The sequence below is a fragment of the Saccopteryx leptura genome, chromosome 2 (genome assembly GCF_036850995.1).
Source record: "Saccopteryx leptura isolate mSacLep1 chromosome 2, mSacLep1_pri_phased_curated, whole genome shotgun sequence".
In the NCBI taxonomy this organism is placed as follows: Eukaryota; Metazoa; Chordata; class Mammalia; order Chiroptera; family Emballonuridae; genus Saccopteryx; species Saccopteryx leptura.
In genome coordinates, this window is record NC_089504.1 from 65,873,217 (window position 1) to 65,899,072 (window position 25,856).

General features: G+C 37.0%; 1 protein-coding gene and 1 non-coding gene across 6 annotated transcripts in view; both read left to right on the forward strand.

The window, feature by feature from the left end:
• The window catches only part of IL33 (interleukin 33), a 72,661-nt gene extending 67,259 nt beyond the window's left edge, over positions 1 to 5,402 (forward strand). For 4 of the 5 annotated variants that reach the window (XM_066368132.1, XM_066368130.1, XM_066368133.1 and 1 more), the window contains exons 5-8: positions 119 to 226; positions 767 to 817; positions 1,747 to 1,850; positions 3,465 to 5,402. In XM_066368132.1, the coding sequence (XP_066224229.1) occupies positions 119 to 226; positions 767 to 817; positions 1,747 to 1,850; positions 3,465 to 3,668 (467 nt within the window). In that variant the 3' untranslated portion in view covers positions 3,669 to 5,402. Of the gene's footprint in view, positions 1 to 118; positions 227 to 766; positions 818 to 1,746; positions 1,851 to 3,400 lie in introns of all 5 variants that reach the window. The other variant, XM_066368134.1, reaches the window with a different exon arrangement.
• A 19,253-nt stretch (positions 5,403 to 24,655) lies between these two features.
• On the forward strand, positions 24,656 to 24,761 carry LOC136396481 (U6 spliceosomal RNA). The gene has a single exon (XR_010749767.1). It is a non-coding gene; the product is annotated as a U6 spliceosomal RNA (small nuclear RNA).
• Positions 24,762 to 25,856: the final 1,095 nt, after the last annotated feature.

The window sequence follows — 25,856 nt, forward strand, 5'->3', positions numbered from 1 at the left end:
AGCTCAAATTTAAAAATAAATAAATAAAAGCTTTGAGGAGGAATTTTTTAATTGCTAAAAGATTGTTTATGAGAATAAGTTTTTGAATTCTTAACGAGACGATTTTCACTTGTTACAGAATGTTCTGTTTCTCTGAGCACATACAATGATCAATCCATTACTTTTGCTTTTGCTGATGGAAGTTATGAAATCTATGTTGAAGAATTGGGAAAAACACAAGGGAAAGGTAAAATATTTTCTTTTGTTTATGATGATATAATGCTAACTAATAAGTAAAAAATAAATTTCCCAAACCATAAACAATGGATTAACTCAGACATGGCAAGTAGATTTTATGCTGTGTGCTATCTCCAATGTATTGGCAATGAATGCCTGAATATCACCGAGTTAAGAAGAATTCAGAGGCTACTCAGGTTTCATCAGGAAAGGACCCTGATATTGAAAAGTGGTATCTATTATGATAGATTGAAGAAGGACCATACATATCTGATATCACTAAATTGCCTACTAAATCTTTCTGACCTTATCAATGTCACCGAAGTAAAATCTCTATAAATGAGTATACCAGTGCTATGAAAAATATTTTAAATATTTTATCTAGAATTCATCAGAGCATATCATACATTCTGAGACCTTTCTCAAGACCACAGAATTTTTTCTTTTGTTAATATACAATAAAAGAGCAAGATCTTTTCTGATATCATGTGTATGTTGGAAGTGAAACTTTTTGTAAATCACCAAAGGACTTTTATGCATTCTCTTTCAGATGAGGTGTTATTCCGTTACTATGATTCACAATCCCCTGTACAAGGAACAGGTAATTTGGAGGTCTGGGTCGCTGTAATTCTTGAATTCTTAAATTTGGGCAAAGATAAATCCCAAAATTCTCCATGGGATAGGAAGGCAGCCTCAGATGGTTCTCTCCAGCCCAAGCTCATCGTAAAATCTTGCATTCTTAGAGCATTTACTCCATCCCAACAATTTTGCAGTTTAATAAGATTAAGGTTTGTCTATATTTAACAGAGACCCAAAATAATAGTGGCTTAAGCTACATAAAACTTTATTTCTGTCTTAGTCAGGGCTGGAATGACAGCTCTGTTGAACAGCTTGTCCAGAGACCCAGCTCCTTCTCTCTTTGACCAGACAAGTGCAGGGCTCTGAACCGGCAACCTCAGTGTTCCCAGGTCGACGCTTTATCCACTGTGCCACCACAGGTCTCCTTCTCTCTTTGTAGCTCTGCCAACATCTATATGCTTGAAAATTATTTGCCACCGTGACAATGTCCAGTTAGGATGACAGAGGAAGATGGGTACATGTATTCTTTTTCCCTTTAAGGACACAACCTGAAAGTTGCACCTGACATTTCTACTCACCTCACAGAATTTAGTCACATTGCTACACTTAGCAACAACAACAAAAAAGGCAGGCTGGGAAATATTCTTTTATAACACAAGAAAAGGAGTTGAATGTTAGGAGACAACTGTCTGTGGCTATACATTAGAGTCACAATTCTACAATTAGAAAGCATATAAGGAAAGTAACCTCTCTTCTTCAAGAGGCTTAGAATTATCTTCCACTTGTCCAATGATTTTATAGTTTCATATAGTGCAACTACTTCTAAGAGACATGTTGCTAAATGAAGTAGTTATTTTACATGACATTTTAGACTCATTTTCTGGGTGTTAAATTTAAATTAAAATGAGTTACTATTTTTAAGTTTATAATGTACATTTTTTTCATTGCAAGGTGATCATATTGATGGTCATGGTCGTAGATTAATGGTAAGCCTGAGTCCTACAAAAGACAGAAACTTCTTGCTGCATGCCAACAACAAGGAGCACTCTGTGGAGGTAATAGAAATATGCACTTAAAACAGTCATGATTGTACCATTCATTTATGCAAATTTGGCTGTTTGGGGGGAAATCTGGGCTCTGCTGGCAGTACTGCATCATCTGGGAGGATATTAGAAATGCAGACTTTTAGGCTCCTGCACAACTGAATTAGAATCAGCATTTTAACAACTCTCCAGGAGATTCAAATGCACATTAAAGCTGGAGAAGCACTACTATATAGAATGTTCTCAAATCCTTCCTTTTTGGCTTTAGAAACTATTGTGTTTCTTCCAGGAATTGTTTCTTGTAAAATATAGTTTTCTTAGGCAAATGCAAAAATAACTTTATATTCTAAACCTGCTAAAGGGAAGGTCGTAAACATTTCCACATGCCGAGATTTATAGATAGCATAACAATCTGCCATATTTCCCCATGTAAAAGACACACCCTTTTTTGAAAAATTTGAAGCCTAAAAACTGAGTGTGTCTTACACAGTGGTTGTAGATTTTTTTTTACTTGCATTTCCTTTTTTGCACTTGTTTCTGTGCTCATTGTTGAAGACAGTGACTCGTCATCAGACACAAATGAGGACAAGCTAATGGATGGGAGTTTTGACAGTGATGAGGAGTTGTATGAATTTTATGATGAATAAAACTTGAGTTCAATAACTTTATGTAATACATTTTTTTTTCAAATTTCAGGCCCCAAAATTAAGGTGTGTCTTATACATGGGAGCGTCTTATACATGGGGAAATATGGTAGATTCTAATCATAGGATTCTTGTTAGTAAATGGCAGTATTATATGGGTCATGATGAAGAACTATAAACATCTTAAAAAAACAAAGAAGCCAAAAGTGGAGACAAGAAATAAAAGATGAGAGTATAAGATAGAAGATAAATTATAAAAATACACAAAATTATAAAGCTAATTCATACAGCCATGTAAGATATTAACATAAACACTAGGTAGTAACCAGCATCTCCGTTAACAAAACATTCCTAAGTATATATAACAGTGTAGGGCATATGTAAGTACTCAATAATAAAAGCTGAGCTACACAGAACCCTATTATATATCAAGCACTATGCTAAATGTTTTACAAATACTAGCTTATTTAATTCTCACAGTAACTCTATGATAAATTTATTGTATTGGTTGTGTATTGTTGTGTATAAACCATCCCCAACACTTAGTGGCTTAAGATAATAATCATTCATATCACTCACATGTCTGTGGGTAAGTTAGGGGTTGACTGATTTAGAAAACTGGTTAGACAAAAAATTGAGGCATGAGAAGTAAAGCAATGTGCCTAGGTTTCAAAGATAATACGTGGCAAAAGAGGGGTATAAATCCAGAACTGTTGCATCCAAATCCAGTCATTCTAAACCATATGTCTCTCAAAGCATACTGACAACCTGTGAATCAAATCAAATCCTCCCATTTCACCCCCTCCCATTTCACACCCTCCCTTTCCCCATTTTACCTCTCCTATTTCCTATTCAGTAAGTAGCTTTGTTAAAAATACCAAGTTGTAAGTAATTATTCCCCTTTCGTTTCTAACACAGGGATGTGAAGTTGACTCTGGACTTCTTACTCACATATTGGTTGCTCTCTCTCTTGTTTCCTCAGCTCCAAAAATGTGAAAATCCATTGCCAGAGCAGACCTTCTTTTTCCTTCACAAGTATCCCTCGTCCTCCAAATGTGTTTCATTTGAGTGTAAGAGCAATCCTGGAGTGTTTATAGGAGTAGAGGATAACCATCTTGCTCTAATTAAATTAAAGGACCAAAATGAGCAATTAAGAAGTGAAAATATCAAATTTAAACTCTCTTAAACTGATGGAAAGCTGTGGGTCCTAGGTTGGGCTGCCTACATAACTACCTTTAAAGAAATTGTTTAAAAAGAGAGAGAAAAATAACATCTAAGGGAAATAGAGAGTGTTTAGCATGCTGTGGAATGTTTCTCTCATTACACTGAAAAAAAATATTTTTGTAATCTTCAGTTTTTTAAATTTCCCTCTGTATCACTGTATATATGATACATGTATTGGTATATTAAGTTGAGCAATGGTAAAGAGACCTGCCAACATTCTGAAGACATACAGACATTCACTTGTTTCTACTTTCAGTCCAGAAAAAACTTCATATTTAGAGCTGAGACCACTGGGGAGAAACAAGGGCCTTAGCCCAAGTCTCATTTTAGGCAGAGACATATTTTAAAGAGCTACAAAGGGACATAATTTTTCCTGGTTCCAAACAATAGGCTCCAACACTGGAGCTGCTAGTAAAAACCCAACAAGATGCTACATAGATTGACTATTTCACAAACACCAAGTTTGTAGATGCCCAAAATTTTAGACACCAACATGCCAAGGCCAATAATATAAGTATGTTTAAAAGGCAAAGATAATTTAAAAATTAAAAAAATAAACCCAGTATTTATAAAGTGAATAATTTCACCTCTAATTGTTTCATTTAAAATTTTTTGCTTCTTATATACAGAGTTGACTATAAAGCAAGGCATTCTTACACTAAGAAGTGAAATTAATTTTAGTTCATAGAATTGGAATTATTAGGAATAGCTAACAAACTAAAACATCTTTGTGTGAAAAAGCACTGAGCCACAACATAGGTTTTGACATCCAAGTACCATGGTGGGACCAGAAGTCCAAAACCGGACACCAAATTAATATCACAATTTCAATAACTGGCTATCCATGTTTGTGGCATACCATATCCTTCTGACCCAGGCTTCCAGGGGTCAATGACTTTTGAGATCCTTGCTACACTGGACAAAATTTCTTCTAATCCATTATTCCTATGCACGCAAGTCTTTTTGTTGTCCAGCTTCCAATAACCCTGCTTACTATGAAATATTCATTTGATTTCTGTTTTACCTTCATTTCTTTTGACCACTGTGTTCTTGACATACCTGTGGTAACCCTGAGCTTCATTTCCAAATCTTCTGACATCTTAATGTAAATGCCTTTATTCTGCTTTGTCTATCCGGTGTTGTAAAATTTTATATAAACCTATTGATAACAATATTTTTTTATTAAACATCGTTGTGTTTTATTGTTATTAAGGTAGTAATATAATTTATACTCAAAAATGTTTTCAAACACTAATATTAGTTTTGCCTTATCTTAAGGCCTTAACAATGTCTACTACAATCTTTCATAGACTTAAATACTAACAATAAATGATAAGCATAGTAACAGAGTATTTATGAAATATGACTTTTTCTAAAACTACAGGCCTTTTGATTTCTAATTAGATCTTTGGATATAATTGCTGGTGGAACATAATGTTAAAGAGGCTGATAAATAATGTATAGAGGCAAACAAGTGTAGAACAATATATCTTTATTACTTTTTTCATTACTTTATCAATAGTTTTATCATACATACAAAAATAAAGCAGAATCTATTGTATATAATCCCTTCTGAAAAACACTAAATGTTGACCATGTACATCTGTATGATACACTTAAAATGATTATTATTAAGTAACCATATATATTCATTGCATTGTTTATATTCTTGAATAAACTGTATTTTTCAAAAGTATGTAAAGCCATGTGATTTTATCATAAAATGGCTCAATATTCTGAAATTCTTAAATGAAACTAAGCATATCTCAAAACCACCAATACAGGTATTGCTATTTGGAATAGGTAATTTGTCTGATATTTTTGGTGATTCAAAACTAAGAAAGATTTTCCAGAGTAGGAACTGTATCTTTTTTACCTTTGTATCCCCAGTGCTCACCATCGTGACTAACACGTAGGAGATATTCAGTGACTTAAACTCAAGATCAAATAGCATTAGAACTTTAACCTGAGACTTCTGACTCCTTGTTTAAATACATTTCAACCTGGCTATCTCATTTTCCATGTTTAATATTCCTCTTTTTTAAAAAAAAATTTTCTGCCACCACTATAGTCAGTATTATTTAATTAAAATATTCAAATGTGTGGTGGCCTTTTGTCACTTACTTGCATGCATTCTGATGGTCCATAACACACATTAATGAAAGAAATCCATCCATTTTATTGTATCAGAAATGACAATATGTCAAAACTTATTTTCCCTCATTTTATTTATATTTATTGAATTTTTATGTATTTATGGAATATCTTGAAATGTTGTCAAGAAAAATTTACTAGAATGAGTAAAGTTATCTGGGATAGAAAAAAAACCACCCTGAGAATGGAGATTTGGGGATTTACAAAGAAAATCAGTAATTTAATTAGAATGCAATAGCTTGATTAAAGTCTTAAAAAATTGATTCATAATTTCCACATCAGCAGCACAAAACAAGCCAAAAACAAACAAAAAAAACCCCACAAAATAATTTCAGTTTTTGTACCTCATGCTGAGAAACTGTATGATAGATAAATCTTAAGCTGGGCTACTCCAGTGGGAGTTGAGACAGACTTGTCCCAAAATTTATTCTCCCCTCATATATTATCATCTATATAATGGCTCAGAAATCTCATCATCCAGCAGCATTTAAATACATGTCATGTATACTGGACTCTGCTAGGCACCATGAAAGCACAAAAGAAATCTAAGCTATGCTCCTTATCCACATAGAACATAAAACATGTACAATATGTTTTGAAACTCCAACTCTGCAGTACACAGTTACACAGAGGTGAGAGAGATCAGTGTATATTTCTCCTTAAGGAAAGAAATAAGACTGAATTCTCTATTGCCATATACTAGTACCTACCCCTGATCTATTCATATATCCGTTCTCAAGGTCATATTAAATAGGTTCCTTTTGCAGCTCTCAGGCAAAAGGGAGTAAATTCAGTTGTTCCAAATCTCAATAGCCAGGGTTTGGGGCTAGGGGACTTAGGAATCTGAGCAATGAATGCACGAGATAAAAGTGAAAGCCAATTGGTAGAGATAGAATCAAAGAGCTATTTCCTGTTAAGGTGCCAAGATGATGAAACACTTGTTCAAGTCCAATCACAGTCCCTAGCTCAGAGGACATTTCCATAAAGAGAATGCAGAAGTCATTGCCCAGAACATTAGTAGCTTGGTTTACTACTTACTTTACTTAGTCTATGCAACTTCAATAAATTATGTAAACTATCTCAATCTTTGTCCTTTATAAAATGAGGAGGTACCAAATGTTGTAGTAACTTACCTAATACCCATTACCACCAACCCTATTACCTTACCAGTAGAACCTCCTTTTGTCCCGGGAAGCAATATGCCCAACTAAAAATACACTCCTTCCCAGACCCCATGCAGTTAATGTGGTAATCATTTGACATTTTTCTGGACAATAAAGTATAAACAAGATAATAATTTAAGAAAAACTTTTTTAAAGGAGACATAGTCAACTAGCATGCCCTTTTTCAGTCTTTTACCCTGAGGTGATAAGCATAATGACAAAAGTCTAAACCAGGGGTAGTCAACCTTTTTATACCTACTGCCCACTTTTGTATCTCTGTTAGTAGTAAAATTTTCTAACCGCCCACCGGTTCCACAGTAATGGTGATTTATAAAGTAGAGAAGAAACTTTACTTTATAAAATTTATAAAGCAGAGTTACAGCAAGTTAAAGCATATAATAATAATTAGTTACCAAGTACTTTATGTCGAATTTTTGCTAAGTTTGGCAGAATAAATCTTTCTAAAACAACTTACTATAGTTAAATCTATCTTTTTAAGTTATACTTCGGTTGCTCCGCTACCGCCAACCATGAAAGCTGGAATGCCCACAAGTGGGTGGTAGGGACCAGGTTGACTACCACTGGTCTAAACATTAAAAATGGGGTTGGGGTGGGGAGTAAAGAGGACAAATAATGGTGACAGAAATGATTTGACTTTGGGTGATGGGAACACAACAGAATCAACAGTTCAAATGCTATAGAGATGTTTGCCTGAACCCTATGTATTCTTACTGGCCATTGTCACCTCATTAAATTTAATTTCTAAATAAAAATGGCAGGAGGAAAAGATGGAAGAGCTCTGGTGTAGTGAATAATGTTGGTTTTCTGTCCAAATCCCCTTGGATGCTGCCTGGCCAGGCAGTAGCGCAGTGGATAGAATGTCGGACTGGGATGTGGAGGACCCAGGTTCGAGACCCCGAGGTTGCCAGCTTGAGCGCGGGCTCATCTGGTTTGAGCGGGGATTCCACCAGCTTGAGCCCAAGGTTGCTGGCTTGAGCAAGGGGTTACTCGGTCTGCTGAAGGCCCGCGGTCAAGGCACATATGAGAAAGCAATCAATGAACAACTAAGGTGTCGCAATAAAAAACTAATGATTGATGCTTCTCATCTCTCTCTGTTCCCATCTGTCTGTCCCTATCTATCCCTCTCTCTGACTCTCTCTTTGTCTCCGTAAATTAAAAAAAAAAAAAAAAAAAAAGACCAAATCAAATCCCCTTGGATGCCTTTATACTGGATTCTTTGATACCCCACACTCACATCACCATCACCATCTCCATCTACTATGTCCTTTCAATATCCAGCACTTGCAGCTCTTCCTACAAGGATTGCACTTATGTACTGATGCTGCTTCATTCTTTTATACAGAGAGGTAAAAGTTTCTGTGAGTCTGCATTCTTCCCATCAGCCTCACAAGGTTTTTGAAAGCCCAACTCCCTTGCCTGTGTGAAAAAACTCTGTCCTAAATTTCACTCAAAAATTTCCCTACAGGGTCCATTCTGAAGTAACCCTCTGCCTGACTTCAGCATAAGATCACATTCTTGTTTAGATTCCTGTCCATTCTTTTCCTGCCCCAACCCTTTTAGCAGTCTTTCTTGGGAACATTTTCTTAGTAAATCACATGCTCATAATTCCCTAACTCATGGTCTGTTTCTTGAAAATCTAATGTAAGACACATATGACACTGTTTTGCTGCCATATTAGTCTTATAGTATTAACTATAGACATTCTTGTTGAGAAATAAAAATAAGCCCAAGTTAGTGTTGAATGTGACTTAAAGCAAACTTCACTCATAGAAGAGAAAATGGTAACACCTGCTTATTAGGACACTAATAGAATTGCCTTGCACATAGCAAGTACTCAGTGAATGTTAACTTAAAAAGACCAACAGGGCCCTGGCCAGTTAGCTCAGTCAGTTAAGAGCATCATCTGGAAATGACAAGGTTGCAGGTTAGATCCCTGGTCAGGGCACACTTGAGAAGCAAAGAATGCACAACTGAGTGGAACAACAAATTAATGCTTCCTTTGCCCCTCCCTTCTCTCACTTTCCTCTCTCTGTCTAAAAATCAATCAATACATTAAAAAAAAATTAAATCCTGGCTGGATAGTTTGGTCGGTTTGAGCATCGTCCTAGAGAGTAGAGGTTGCCGTTTTAATTTCCTGGTAAGGAAACATACAGGAGCAGCTCAATGTTCCTATCTCTCTCTCTCCCTGTCTCTCTCCCTCTCTCCCTGCCTCTCTCTTTCTCTTTCAAAAAAAAAAAAAAAAAAGGCAAACCTGTCTTGATTGATTGATATTAAGTGAGAAAAGTTTTTTCTTAAATACAATGGGGACATAGACACAAGCAAATCCCTCCATGACTTTAAGAGAAGTTACCTTGTAAGAGATAAAGTGAGGGGGGTGGGAAGGGATCAGAATAGATGAAATCTGATGGTATAGAAGTAATCCATCATAAACTGTGGTAGTCCAGACAAATGACGTACAAAATGAAATGCACAGAGCTAAAAAGAAATGAACTATCAAGTCATAAAAAGACAAAGAACCTTAAATGCATATGTTATTACTAAATAAAAGAAGCCAATTGGTAAAGGCTATATACTACATGTTTATAACTATCTCACGTTCTGGAAAAGGCAAAACATTAAAGGTAGTAAAAATATATCAGTCTTTGCCAGGGGCTATGGAGGATGGAGGTATAAATAGAAGAATAGAGGATTTTTAGGGCAGTAAACTTACTCTGTATGTTACTAAAAAGGTGGATTTATGTCATTATTAATTTGTCCAATCCCATAGAATGTACAACAGAGAGAATAAAGCCTAAGGAAAACTAAAAAAAAAAAAAAAAAAAAAAAAAAGAAGTAATCCACCAAATAATAGGTGTTTATTTGATTATACTTCTTAACCTATAAATAAGTTATATATAGTTTTTATACATATCAAATACTATATTATAAATATAAACTGATGTAATAGTAAAAACAAAAAAAATAGTCTATATTTTTTCAAAATATCACTGGATATATGAAAATAGTCACAGGCATAGACCAAAGTAAAGTCATAGCTAACAACACAATTAATAATGAAAGACTAACTAGAAAAAGACTGAATGGATCAAGAACAATAAAAGAATGTCTCCTCTCATCACTTCTATTCAGTATTTCCTGGAGATTTTAGTCACTGCCATAAGGAAAGACAAAAAACCAAATAATCCACATTGGAAAATAAAAAGTAAAACTGCCTTTATTTAAAAAAAAATGGCCTGACCAGGCGGTGGCTCGGTGGATAGAGCGTTGGACTGGGATGCGGAAGACCCAGGTTTGAGACCCCGAGGTCGCCATCTTGAGGACGGGTTCAACTGGTTTAAGCAAGAAGCTCACCAGCTTGGACCCAAGGTCGCTGGCTCGAGCAAGGGGTTACTTGGTCTGCTGTAGCCCCACAGTCAAGGCACATATGAGAAAGCAATCAATGAACAACTAAAAATTGGTGTCACAATGAAAAATTGATGATTGATGCTTCTCATCTCTCTCCATTCCTATCTGTCTGTTCCTATCTATCCCTCTCTCTGTCTCTGTAAAAAAAAAAAAAAAAAAAAAAAAAAAAAAAAAAGACGTTAAAAAAAATGAGCATACATTTAGAAAGTTTGATAGAATCTACAAGGAAGCTGATAAAACTAATAAATGATTTTAGAAGGAATACAGAATGCTACAAGATTGATGCACAAAAAAATCAATTGTATTCCTATAAAATAACAAAAGACAACTGGAAATTATATTTTAAAAATAATATTTACAACACAATTAAAAAATTTTAAACATTTAGTGATAAATCTGGCAAAAATGTGCAAAACCTATACACTGAAAACTACCAAATACAACTCAGAGAAATTAAAGAAGAACCAAATAAACGGAGAGACATATATTGCTCATGGGTCAGAAGACCCAACATGATTAAGATGTCCCTATTCCCCAAGTTGATATATAAACTTTGTGCAATCCCAATCAAAATTCCAAGATGATCTTAAAATTTATGGGGAAATAAAGGGTGCTAGAATAACCAAAACATTTTTTTCGAATAACAACACTAGCAGCCTCTACCACTTGCATTCAAGATGTACTATAAAGCTACATTTATGTAGGCAGTGTGGTGTTTCAATAAAGATAGACAAATACATGAGTGGAACAGCCTAAAGAGTTCAGAAATAGACAATCTTATATAACAACTTATTAATTACAAAGATGTAGAGGCAACTCAATAAGAAAAAATAGTCTCTTCAACAAGTGATGAAGAAAACAACTGGATAGCTGTGTAAATAAAAAAAAAAAGAAAGCAAATAAAACAAAAAACTGAACTTCAATTCATACCTTGCTCCATATATAAAAATCAACTCAACTGGATCACAGACTTAAAAAGGTAAAACCTAAAACTATAAATCTTCTAGATAAAAACATAGGAGAAAATCTTTGTAAAAAGTATTTGTAGCAAATACTTTTTATACATATATGACATCAAAAACATGATCCATAAAAGGAAATAAATTGGAATTCGTCAAAATTAAAAACTTCTGCTTTTAGAAAGACACAGTTAAAAAAGAGTAAAAAGACAAGCCACAAAGTGTAAAAAAAATACAGGGTTGGGCAAAAGTAAGTTTATAGTTGTTTGTATGAAAAATAATACAATAATTAATAAACAAATAATATAAGAATAAACTGTGCTTCAAATATTCACACTGTAAACCAACTTTTGCCCACCCCTGTATTTGCAAAACATATATCTGGTGAAAAATTTGTATGTATCCAGAAACATAAAGAACTCTCAAAACTCAGTTATAAGGAAAAAACCAACTTCTTAAATCGGACTAAATATTTAAATAGACACCTCAGCAAAGAAGATGTGGGAATGACAAATAATCCTATGAAAAGATGCTCATCATCCTAAATCATTAAGGAAATGTAAGTTAAAACCACAATGAAAAACTACTTCTCACCCACTAGGATGTTTATAATCAAAAGACTAACAATAACAACAAGTGTTGGTATGGATACAGAGGAATGAGAATTCTCATATATTGCTGGTGGGAATGTAAACTTGTCCAGCTACTTTGGAAAATAGTTTGGCAGTCTCTTTAAAAAGTTCCTTAACTGACCTGTGGTGGCGCAGTGGATAAAGCGTCGACCTGGAAATGCTGAGGTCGCCGGTTCGAAACCCTGGGCTTGCCTGGTCAAGGCACATATGGGAGTTGATGCTTCCAGCTCCTCCCCCCTTCTCTCTCTGTGTCTCCTCTCTCTCTCTCTCTCTCTGTCTCTCCCTCTCCTCTCTAAAATGAATTAAAAAAAAAAGTTCCTTAAAAAGTTAAAAATAAATTCACCTTAGAGCACAACAATTCTAATCTTAAAAATATATCCAACAGAAATTAATCATATAGCCACATAAAGACTTGTACATGTGTGTGCATAGGGGCATTATTTATAATATCCAAATACTGGAAACCCTAATTGTACATTTTGTACATCAAATGTCCATCAACTGATGAATAGATAAGCCAAATGTGGTATATCCATACAGTGGAATACCGTTCAGCAATAAAAGGAACAAAGTACTGATACATACATAGTTCAACATGAATAAGTTCTAAAAACATTATACAGAATGAAAGAAGCCAAGATGCAAAACATTACATATTGCATAAGTCAATTTACATGAAATATCCAGCTAAAGAAAATCTATAGAAATAAAACATAGATTAGTGGTTGCCTAGAGCTAATGGTAGGAGCCAGGAGTGACTGGAAATAAAGACAAGGGTCTTCTTGAGGTGACAGAGATTTTCTAAAATTGGACTATGCTTACACAATTCTGTAAATTAAAATTCATTGAATTGTACACTAAAAATAGATGGCTTTTAAGGTATGTAAATTATTTCTCAATAAAGCTGGGTTTTTTTGTTTTGGGTTTTTTTTTATTGATTTTAATTTATTGTGCTTACATAGATTTCAGTGTTGCCCCGAATGTATCCCCCTATCTCCTGTATTCCCCTCAATATTCTCCTTTCTCCCATCCTCATAGCGCCCTCCCCCCTTCCCTTCAGATTTATCCCATTCTATCATCCCCTTTCCCTCTGTCCTCTTTTCCTCTGGTCCCTTTGATCCCTCCTCTGTCTCAGTTTCATTCCTCAGTTCACATTGTTCATTGGATTCCTGAAATGAGTGAGGTCATACGACATTTTTCTTTCTCTGCCTGGCTTATTTCACTCAACATAATAGTTTCCAGGTCCATCCATGTCACAAAAGGTAAAATTTCCTTCATTTTGCCCCCTTTTGCCCCCACAGCCGCCCTCAGCCTCCACCCCCACCAGGTGGGACTGAGCTCCCTGTGGGGCCTCAGTGGTGGCAGACCCGGCTCCCGGTCCCTCAGGCTAGCACTCAGCAGTGTGGGTGGGGGCGCTGCAGCTCAGACTGTAGCACTCAATACTTTATCTCGGATGGCTCCCTCCTTCTAAGCAACTGTACCCTGAGTGCTGCAGGAGAGGTTCTGTTTGGCTGGTATCCTGCTTCCCTTTGCTGGTATTGCTGGTTCCAGGGAAAATATTCACTTCAGATTTGGGGAGTGACTTAGTCCAGGGTTTGGGATGGCTGTACCTCAAAGTGTTTCTCCCTGTGCCTCCTAGATTACATTCTCTTCCTGCTACTTCGGTCCTCTGATCTCTCCCCATCCCCCAGAGTCCTGAGTGAGTGGCTGTGAAAGCAGTTTTCTGTGTGGCCCCTTTAAGAAGAATACTGGGTCTGAGAAATCTGTCTCTTTCTCACAAACAGTATCCTGGCTTGTTTCGCAGCTAAATACTGTCTGTAAGCCTCTTCTAGGCTCTGGGGCTGCAGGCTCAATAAAGCTGTTTTTTAAAAAGATTTTTAAAATTACTAAACACACACCTATCATATGATCTAGCCATTTCACTCTTAGGTGTTTACCTAAGTGACATGAAAGCATATCTCCATACAAAGACTTGTACATAAATGTTTATACCTGTTTTGTTTGTAATAGTCAAAAACTGGAAACAACCCAAATGTTCATCCACTGGTGAATAGATAAATAAATTATAGTATATCTAGTCAATGGAATTAGTCCTCACCTATAGATAGGACAAAAATTAAGATTTACTACAACCTTGATGACTCTCAAAATAATTACGCTGAGTAAAAGAAGCCAGATTAAAGAGTACATACTTAATTATTCTATTTATAAAAACTTTAGAACAAGAAAACTAATTTATAGTGATAAAAAGCACAGTAGCCTGACCAGGCGGTGGCGCAGTGGATAGAGCGTCAGACTGGGATGTGGAGGACCCAGGTTCGAGACCCCGAGTCACCAGCTTGAAAGGCTAGGACTCATCTGGTTTGAGCAAAAGCTCACCAGCTTGGACCCAAGGTCTCTGGCTCGAGCAAGGGGTTACTTGGTCTGCTGAAGGCCCACGGTCAAGGCACATATGAGAAAGCAATCAATGAACAACTAAGGTGTTGCAAAGAAAAACTAATGATTGATGCTTCTCATCTCTCTCTGTTCCCATCTGTCTGTCCCTATCTATCCCCCTCTCTGACTCTCTCTCTGTCTCTGTAAAAAAAAAAAAAAAGCATAGTAGTTGTTTGGGGATGGAGGTATATAGGAGTGTGGAAGAAAGGAATAATTATAAGTGGCCTGAGGAAACTTCTAGGCATGAATGACTTGTTCGTTGTCTGGACTACTATTAATAGTTTATCAGATGTATTTATACTTCAAAACTTATCAAATGGTCCTTAAATATGTGCAGTTTCCTGGCTGTCCATTATGCTTCAACAAATCTGTTAGAATTTTTAAAGATATTCAATAGGTCTACAGTATGAAAAATTAATAGCCATATTTTTGAAATGTGTTTTGTCTCATTGAATTGAATTGTCCTTATATTCACCACTAAGTGCTTAAAGTATGTGATCAATTTAATAAGACCTGTAATAGAACAAAGAAGTTGCTCACCAAATGGTATTGTATGTTTTAATTAAAAAATAAAATTTAACAGTTTTCAGTTGCCAAACCTGGGTTGGCAAATTTACCAGTAAGTTATTTTTTAACATCATTCAGCCTCCATTTCAGTCTGTGGAGTGAAATGATAAGACCGTCCTCAAAGAGCTGCTTGAATTAAATAAGGTCATACAATGGTGTCTTCATACTGTTCTTGGCATCTAATAAGAGCTCAATCAATGGTTATTTCTTTTATCTTCTAAGCATACTCTAGAAGGCAGAAGCACTTGACTAAATAAAACTGTCCCTAAGCAATTATCTGAACATTGGGTAAATAGAAAGTAGGAGATGAGAAGGGTGGGCATTTCCCAAGAACTGGACCAGCAGTGAGATTCAGCCAGTTTGTACCAGTTCAGCAGAACTGATACCTAATTTTTGGTCGAGATTGGTGAACTGGTTGTTAAAATAGCACTTGTAATCAGGGTTCTCTCTAAGGTGGGTGCCTGGGCTGCCACCCAATGTGGAAATCACATATTTACATTCCTTACTCTATTTTTAATGTTCATCTGCACAACAGCATATTCTAAGTGCCCATAGTATTGTTCGTTCTGTCCATAGGTGAAAAAAATTGCAAGTGAGGATGCTAATTAGGAAGCAATATGGAAATATCTTAAATAACTGTTCTATTGTCTTTTGTCAGGTATTATTTAATATTTTTTCATTAACACTTTAAGCTCTTTTTTATAACAATCTAGTTTTGTGTACTCCTTTTATTGTTTTTATTTAAGTATCTGTTAAATGCATGAAATAATAAACTACCTTTCAGTATTTTTTTTTATACTTAAAATAATCATTAGGGCAGAGAACTGGTTGTTAAATTATTTTCATCCCACCACTGAACTGGGCAATATTAATTCAGAACTCTGGCAAACAAGAACTTCAGTCCCTATAAAAGTACATACTCAACAATAGAGATATTGCAAGACCTAGCTGAAATAGCCCTCAAAACAACTGCCCTATTCCTAAAGTTAACAGTGGTTATCACTGGGTGACTGAAGTTATAGATCATTTTCATTTTCATCTTGATAGCTGTTGGTATAACCTGAATGCATTACAGTGAGCAAAGATAAGAAAATAATAGTTATTTCTGTTAGGTTAGGTAGCTAGTTAGATATGACCAGACAGGCAGAGCGGGAGGGAAGAATTGCCTCCATGCATTTCTGGTATGCAGGATCTAGGTAAATCTTTAAGCTAGAACAGACCTCACCACACCCAGACTGGTGGTCTCAAGTTCCCTGATATGGTATCCGACACATAGCAATACAATGAAGACAGTTAATGAGAAGAAGCTAGAAAGAATAAAAAGGCGGGGGGTGGGGAGCAGTAATGGGAAAGTCCAAGAAGTGAAGCCTATAAATACCTAAATTCTGTAACTCATCGGGGCACTCATTCTCGCGAGTTGCCTGCTCAGGCCTTCCTGAATGTATTCTTGCACGGCCAATAAACCCTTGCTTTGCTTACTATATATTTTTATCTCTTGATTGAATTCTTGCTCTCAAGCAAGACAAGAATCGAGGTTTTGTCACTTCAACAGTAACAATTTCCATTTTGAAAATAAAATTAATTATTTGAAAAGAAAATTAATTTTAAAAAACCACAATGAGATTGTAAGGCCAGGAGCTGCGGCCACCATCACAGCAACCTGGCCCATGCAGGTTTGCATTGGATTTGGACAGTCGGTAATGAAACAACGGAGCCAAAAACTGGTGGGCCAATTGCTGCAGATGGCTTTTCCAGTCTACCTAAATCATTACCAGCTAGAAGCAGCGGTCACTGGGACTTGGACGTGAGCTGCAAAGTATAGAATTGTGACAATTCCAGTGCCATGCGGACTTTTCCTGGATGTGGACTTTTCCTGGACTCCTGCTCCTTGTGACAACTCCTAACAGACTGAACTGGGGTTGGGTTGCATTTTTCAGGGATTTGGCATGGTGATGGTGCCAACTTGGACTTGGTGAACATGTTAAGGATACTACTCTTTTATGAATTCTTGCTGTATTGGCCAAGAGTTTGCTTAAAGGCTTTAATCACTGTAAAAAAAAAATAGAAGAATGGATAAAGAAGATGTGGCACATATACACCATGGTATACTATTCAGCCATAAGAAATGATGACATCGGCTCATTTACAACAAAATGGTGGGATCTTGATAACATTATACGGAGTGAAATAAATAAATCAGAAAAAAACAAGAACTTCAGGATTCCATACATTGGTGGGACATAAAAACGAGACTAAGAGACATGGGCAAGAGTGTGGTGGTTATAGGGGGTGGGGGAGGGAAGAAGGGAGAGAGGGAGGGGGAGGAGGAGGGGCACAAAGAAAACTAGATAGAAGGTGCCAAAGGACAATCTGACCTTGGGTGATGGGTATGCAACATAATTGAATGACAAGATAACCTGGACATGTTTTCTTTGAATATATGTATCCTGATTTATTGATATCACTCCATTAAAATTAATAAAAATTTATTTATAAAAAAAATTATTTTTAAAATAAAAATAAAAAAACAAACAAAAAAAAACAACTGGTGGGCCATCATCTTTAATCCGAGCTTGCACTCAGCGGGCAAGTAAAAACACACACTGGCCTCCAAAACCCACTCATTCAGTGCTCACAAAGCTACTGACTTTATCCGAGTTTCCTAGAATCAAAGGTTTCTAGCTCACCAGACTTATTCACCTCTGTTCCCCATCTCCTTCCTTCTTCCTACACAAACTCTGCACTAACTAACTGCTCCTTTAGCACTCCGCCATATTGGCTGCTTGTCCTGGGCTCTTCCACGTGGCCTCTCTCTGCTCTCTCCTCTAATACTAATCACAGGAACCGAGAGAGCAAGCCCCCAGTCTGCCCCACTTTATAGTGCAGAAATCAAAACCTTTAATCCAATATACAAAATAGGGAAGTCTCTAATACAAAGTCACTTATCTGAGGCATAATGGGATTGCACCACCCCACATCAAAAAGGGTGGGAAACGCTTAGTCCTAAAACCAAGCCCCAGGCTACAAGGATCCTGCCTGCCCACAGCCCCCCCCCCAACACACATTAATATAATTACACCCATTCTAAGTATAAGGGCACCTAATATCATCACCTGAGCGACAGGCTTCCATGTGGGCAGCACCATCTTTAACAAAGTGAGCATAATATATTTTATCTGCCCAACAGAGATACTACTTTATAACTACCAGAAAGGATATAAATTTTGATTGCTGGTTCAGTCAGCTGTGGTCATAGGGTCACACAGCATAAATATGAACACCTTCAGTCAGAGGCTACCAGTGGGAACAGAAGAGAAATAGATTATAGGCATCCCAGAACACATCTCCTACATTGTGCCAGGCCCCGCAGTCAGTGAGTGGTAGAGCCAAGGAATCCAAAGAGAAGGAAAAAAATCAATAGACTTGATGCTTGAAGAATCTACATTAACTCCTAGATTTTTAGCTTGAGAATGGGAAAATGATGCTGTTAGAAACAAAAATAATGAGGTAGTAAACAGAAATTAGTGAGAAAGAAGAGAATAAGTTTGATGGGATAGGTTGAGCGTGAGCTGACAAGGAGATCGTGATATGAAAGTACAGATAGAAATATAACTGGCACAGTCCACAATCTTGAAGCATAGTTGGTAATCAACATTAGTTGTCTTCTATCATCCCTGAGTCAACTCCTGCATCTTACACTTTTCTACTCATTAATAGACAATACTTCTGTTATATTAAGTTGCAAACACAGTCTCAACTCAATTATTAGTGTCCAGTTCCATGAAACAGTCACACCTCTGAGCTTAATTTAGCATCAAAACTTCTTCCCACCCACTAGTCCTACTTCAGGCTGGAATCCTGCCGTGAGGAAGGGGGTTAGGGCCTTTTGCTCACATTTTCCCTCATTTGCTTTCTGAAGCTTTGCTCCGTTTAGGGACTGAAGTTGGACCGGGAAAGGGAAATGGAAGGAATGAAGGTTAAAACAGTTCTTAACTGCATGGGTGGCTTTGAGATTGCCAGGCTTTGCAGGCAATTAAAATTGAATACCTTGCATGGGTCTGGCAGATCTTTAAAAGAAATGTTTTATCTCAAGGGGCCCTTTAAAGATCCCCTGGTGTGCTCCTCTCTCCTACCATTCTTTTGCAGAGGCAGAGGCCTAGGCAGATGCTGTAGCATTACAAAGGTTGAAAACATACTATAGTTTATTCCTCAGCCCCTTGTCATTAGCTGCTATTCTCTTTCCACTGAGGTCTCCTTGCCCTCTCACAAATGTCCCCATGATGGCTTTCTTTTCTGCATGGCCCCCTCTGGTCCACAGGAAACACTTACACTTACTTTTATTACGGACCTTTTCAGACTTGTCACAAGTTAGAGAAAATAGTCTAGTTAGAGAATAGCAAGGTCCATCAGATAGCTCCAGCAATTATCAAGATTCTTCTGTTCTTATTTCATTTATTCCCCAACTCAACTCCACTAATTTTGTTTGTTTTTGCCGGAGTATTTAAACAACATAATTTCTCCCGTAAATACTTTAGTACCCATTTCCTCTAAACTCACTGTTTCACCTGTTTTTCTCCTACCCCTCCCAACCCTTTCCTCAAACATCTCTACACACACACACACACACACACACACACACACACACACACACACAGTATCAAAACAGTCTGTTTCTTCTGGAGCTCCCAGCTGCATGTGACGTTCTCAACTACACCATTCTTATTGGCTGTCTCTTTTACTTTCCATGATACAACTTCTCTTTCAACTTCTCTTACTACTCTTCTTGGTTGCCTATATAGGCTCTTTTTTCTCTCTGCCTTCTCAAATATTTCTGTTTCTATATATTTGGCCTACTTTTTCAACTAAGAAAGGGCTTTGGGCTCTAGACCCAGGGTGGGACAGCCAAGTCTAGGTACACAGAGCACTCACAGCCTAAGGCCCTGGGGTGGTCATCTGACTGCCAGCTGAATTCAGATCCAGGGGAAGTGTAAAATTTACTGTTAATAAAAAAGGACCTGTTGGGGGAAGACAGGTGGGAGGTGAGCAGCGAGAAAGAAAGAGGGAATACCAGGCTGTGGATGGAAAGCAAAAAAGAAGGCTTTAGTCCAGAGAAGCTACCTTAAGAAAGGTGCTGAAGTGGATTTCCCATGTATGCTGATAAACTATAAAATCTGAAATTCCATGTGCTTCCTTGACATCTTTAAGCTTCAGAGGGCCCCAAAGGCCTTTCTCGAGCCCATTCTTCCCACCTAGCTAGCTCACCATCAATTGGAGCAGCTCTGGCCCACCTGGTCCTCACCTAACAGGTTTCATCTCTCTGCTAGCCCTAACAAACCGCTTTCCCCAGCAGGAATTAAGGATCTCCTCACTCAGTTGTCACTACAAAGCCTGCTTCCCACAGTCCCTGCTGGTTTACTCTGCTCCCCAAAACAACCCCCATGTGGCACTGTATGTCATAAGGTGTCCTGCTCTCTGCAGGCTGTGAGCATATATGACTAGTAAACTGCTGTCAGTCTCATTTGACCCTGTCAGGTGTTGTGTGTTTGGCCATCTCATACTATTTAGATTAGGGGATCCTTCTTCACTAACAGGGTAAACAGGATGTAGTCAGAACAGCTGGAAGCCAGCTGCTGGTTGAGGAGGCTGTGGTTAACAAGATATCAAGGAATCTCAGACACTTGATCCTCTTGTACCTCACTCCACAATGCTATCCCTCAACCCAACCCCACACACCCCACCCACGACTGTCAGCTCCCTGGGTTTTAGCTTTTCCTTTGTGGACTGATAACTCTTTATAACAGATCTCTTTCTTGAGTTACAAGCCAACTGTGCTTCTTATTGCCTGTGGGACACCACTATATAAATGCGCCTTAGATTCTTCAAACTCAACACAACCCCAACAAAATTCATTCTTTTCCTCTAATCCATCACTAAAGACACTCTGTCTCTTCATCTCTATCACACCTATCACAGTGCCTAGCACTTTCTATAAGTTTTTATTAAATATATAATGTGGTCAGCCAAGCTTCCATGACTCTGGTTTGCTCTCTCCTGATACTTGCTGCTCTGTACCTCCAGTTCAGAGTTTCTCAAACATTTGTATGTATAAGGATCATCTAGAAAGCTTGTTAAAACACCAGAGATTGTTTTTTATTTATTTATTTATCATATTTTGAAATTTCTTGTGTTAACATGGATTTAAATGTCCCACCACGTGTCCCCCATTACACCCCCTTTGTCCCCCTCCCTTGATTCCTTCCCCCTTCCCTCTGGGATTTGCTGTCCTGTTATCTGTATCTCTGTGTTATGTATATATCACTTCACTAATTATTTCACCTTCTCTTATCCCATCCTCTCATACCTCTTCCCTCTGACAGGTTTCCCTCTGTTCTCCGTGACTCTGCCTCTGCCTCTGTCCCATTCCTCAGTTCACTGTGTTCATTAGATTCCACATATAAGAGAGATCATATGATATTTCTCTCTCTCTGCCTGGTTTATTTCACTTAGCATAATAGTCGCCAGGTCCATCCATGCTATCTCAAAAGGTAAGATTTCCTTCTTTTTTGTGGCCTTGTAGTATTCCACTGTGTATATGTACCACAGCTTTTTTATCTACTTGTCCACTGATGGACACTTGGGCTATTTCCAGATCTTGGCTATTGTAAACAATGCTGCAATAAACATGGGGGTGCATATATTCTTTTGAATTATAAAACACCACAGAGATTTTGATTCAGTAGATCAAGGTGGAACCCATGAATTTGGATTCCTAACAAGCTAATAAATGATGGTAATGATGCTGGTCAAAGGATAACAATGTATGAATCAATGTTCCAGCTGATACAAGTGCATGGCTCCTGATGACCAATACTTTGGATTACTTCTCTGCATGATTATTCTTTCTTATAGGCCCATTTGGGTCCCTTGATATCTGTTTTACCATGAATTCTGACACCTATACTTACATGCCTGCCTTCCAGCTTTCTTATTTCTATTGGCCAATCAACTTTGCCACAATCTTTGAACTTTCCTAGTTCTCCCTCCTTGCTTACACTAAAGTCTCTACACTGCTTTCTGTTCAGTCCTGACATCAAGCCTAAAAATTTCAAATGCTTAAGTCCAAAGAGGTGTCAGTATTGTGGAATGCCAGAAATACCAAAGACCAAAATATCCTGTTTAAGGTAGATGGTATGACCAAAGCTTTCCTAACACAGTGAATTAAAAAAAAAAAAAAACCCTGACATTTTAGAGACTCACCTGCTGACCATACAGGGTAAGGAAAAAGTAGGTTTACAGTTATTCATATGAAAAATAATACAATAATTAACAACTAATAATATAAGAATAAACTCTGTGACTTGTATACTCACAAATGTAAACATATTTTTGCCCCACTCTATTTATGCAAGACCATTACAGAAACTACAGAACTAATCAATAAAAATAACCATAGACTGTGTTACTTTTGTGTCAGACCTCCATATTAATGGAAGCATGACAGCAAAAAGCTTGAATTTTGGTACTAGATTGATTCTGGTACAGGACCTCATACTGGTCTGCATCTCAGTCTCACTGCTTGAAAAATGGGGCTAATATATCTGCCAGATTGGGTTCTTGAGAAGATGGAATAAGGAAATAACTGTGAATACCTAGCACAGTGCCTGGCCTATATTAGGATCTACCAAAGTTAATCCTATTTCTCTTCCTCCACATGCATTTCTAATTTAATACTCAATAAGACTTTTTCTTTTTTCTCAATGGAGGCCTACTTCTCAAAGAACCAAACTCAAGGAAAAAAAACAAAAGTGGCTAAGTTATTATTGCTTAGATTCAAAGGAACTGGCAGATGCTCTCTCAAGTCAAAACATTGAAGCTGAATGGGCATCTTCAAACAGAAGCATTTTGCAGAGTTAAACACAGGCACAAGAAAAACTAATCTTGCTGCTGATAACATGATATACTGTACTTCCCTTGCTTTACAATGCCTTTTGCTTTTATTTAAAGAGCAATTACTCTGCGGCACTTTCTAAGCAAACACTTAGGAATTTTGGAGTAAGTCTTAGTGGACACCAGGTATTTGGCCTAAAGAGTCTCTTATCAGTGAGAAGTCTTAAGTTCAACAAAGAATTTGAAGTATGAACTGATTTAGTAATTCAGTTCCAGGCAAGTACAATTTATTCAACAGTATTTCCTATTTCCCTGAATTGTCACCAAGTCCCATTGCTGGGAACAATAACAGTAATTACCCAATGTTTGAAATACAGCTGTTTGAGCAACGCATCTCACCCATAGCATGCCTCTCTTTGTCAATTCAGAAGAATTAGGAGTTGATGAAAAAGTCACCTTTCTGCATAATGCTAAGCTTGTGAACAAAAACAACCCTCTTCCTTCATTTCTTGGGAATCAAAAGTGAATATTTCCCATAAAATCACTGAAACATTTTGAAAGCGAGCTAGAGAAGGAGACACATTTGATTGCTTGGCTGATGCTTACTCTACTATAGGCTCTACCTTGGTACTATTGAGGCAGGGAAGCACACTTGGGAAAGAAAAATGGTCACAATCACAGTTGAAAACTTTAAGGCTGCTCTCTCAGTATTTAACAGAGCAAGTAGACAAAAAAAAATCACTAAGTATACAAAATATTTTGACAACACTATCAAACAAATTGACCCAGTTGACTATTTATAGAACGTTCCAACAATAGCAGAATATACATTATTTTCAAGGCATATGGAAAATTTACTAATAAGGAAATATAAAAAGGTTGAAATTATACTAAGTATATTTATATATTCTCTAACTGATTTGGAATTAAATTAAAATAAAAAAGAAAGAAATACCTGGAAAATCCCCAAATATTTGGAAATTAATTATGAACTTTTAAATGACTATGGGTCAAATAAGAAATCATTAGAAAATATTTTATTTTAATAAAAATAAAAACATAATATATCAAAATTAGTGGGACATTGAAGCCCTGGCTAGCTGGCCCAGTTGGTTAGCGTATCCTCCTGATATCCCAAGGTTAGGGGTTCGATCCCTGGTCAGGACATATACAAGAATCAACCAATGAGTGCAAAAATAAGTGGAACAACAAATTAATGTTTCTCTGTCTGTCTCCCTATCTCTCTCCCTTCTTCTCTCCCACTAAAATCAATACATTAAAAAAAATGTTTATAATTAAAGGGACATGGCTAAAACAATGCTTAGAAAAACATTTGCAACATTAAAGAGTTTTTTTTAAAGTTTCAAATTGATACTCTAAGTCTCTACCTTAAAAACATGTAAAACAAAAGAAAATTAAACTGAAAACAAGCAGAAGAAGAGATATAATAAAGGGGAGAAATCAGTTCAAATAGAAAACAGGAAAAAATGTAAAAAAACCTCTAAAACCTAGTTTTTTAATAGCTCAGTAAGCCTGACCTGTAGTGGAAGAGAGGATCAAGTGTCGACAACCTAGAATGCTGAGGTTGCTTGTTCAAAACCCAGGGCTTACTTGGTCAAAGCACATACGAGAAGTAATTATGAATTGATGCTTCCCACTCCTTTCCCATGCCTCTTTCTCTCTCTCAAATCAATAAATAAAGTCTTTTAAAAAAAATAATGAATAGTGCTCGCTTTGGCAGCACATAAAATAAAATTGGCACAATACAGAGAAGATTACATGACCCCTGCGCAAGGATGACATGCAAATTCATGAAGCGTTCCATATTTAAAGTGATAATAATAATAATAATGAATAGATCAGTAAAACTAATAAACCTGTCACCAGAATGATCAAGAAAAAAGATACAGCCTGACCAGGCAGTGGCGCAGTGGATAGAGCGTCGGACTGGGATGCAGAAAGACCCAGGTTCAAGACCCTGAGGTCACCAGCTTAAGCGCAGGCTCATCTGGTTTGAGCAAAAGCTCACCAGCTTGGACCCAAGGTCTCTGGCTCGAGCAAGGGGTTACTCGGTCTGCTGAAGGCCCATGGTCAAGGCACATATGAGAAAGCAATCAATGAACAACTAAGGTGTCGCAACGCACAACGTAAAACTGATGATTGATGCTTCTCATCTCTCTGTTCCTGTCTGTCCCTGTCTACTATCCCTCTCTCTGACTCTCTCTCTGTCCCTGTAAAAAAAAAAAAAGATAAAAATTTATTATTGGAAATGAAAGAAAGGATACCACTATGAATTCTATAGGATGAGATAATATTTTTATAGCTTAGATGAACATATAGACCAGGGGTAGTCAACCTTTTTATATCTACTGCCCACTTTTGTATCTCTGTTAGTAGTAAAATTTTCTGACTGCCCACTGGTTCCACAGTAATGATGATTTATAAAGTAGGGAAGCAACTTTACTTTATAATATTTATAAAGCAGAGTTACAGAAAGTTAAAGCATATAATAATAATTACTTACCAAGTACTTTATGTCGGATTTTCGCTAAGTTTGGCAGAATAAATTTTTATAAAACAACTTACTATAGTTAAATTTATCTTTTTATTTATACTTTGGTTGCTCCGCTACCACCCACCATGAAAGCTGGAATGCCCACTAGTGGGCGGTAGGGACCAGGTTGACTACCACTGATATAGAACATCTGATAGCTTAGATGAAATGGACATATTCCTTGAAAAAACTTAATTACCAAAGCTCAAGAAAAATAGATAACATTCTTTGGCCGGCCAGGTGGCTCAATGGATTGGGCATGTCCCAGAGCACCAAGGTTGCAGGTTTGATCCCCAGCCAGGGCACATATGAGAAGCAACAAATGAGTGCACAAATGGGATAGCTAAGTGGAACAATGAATTGATGCTTCTT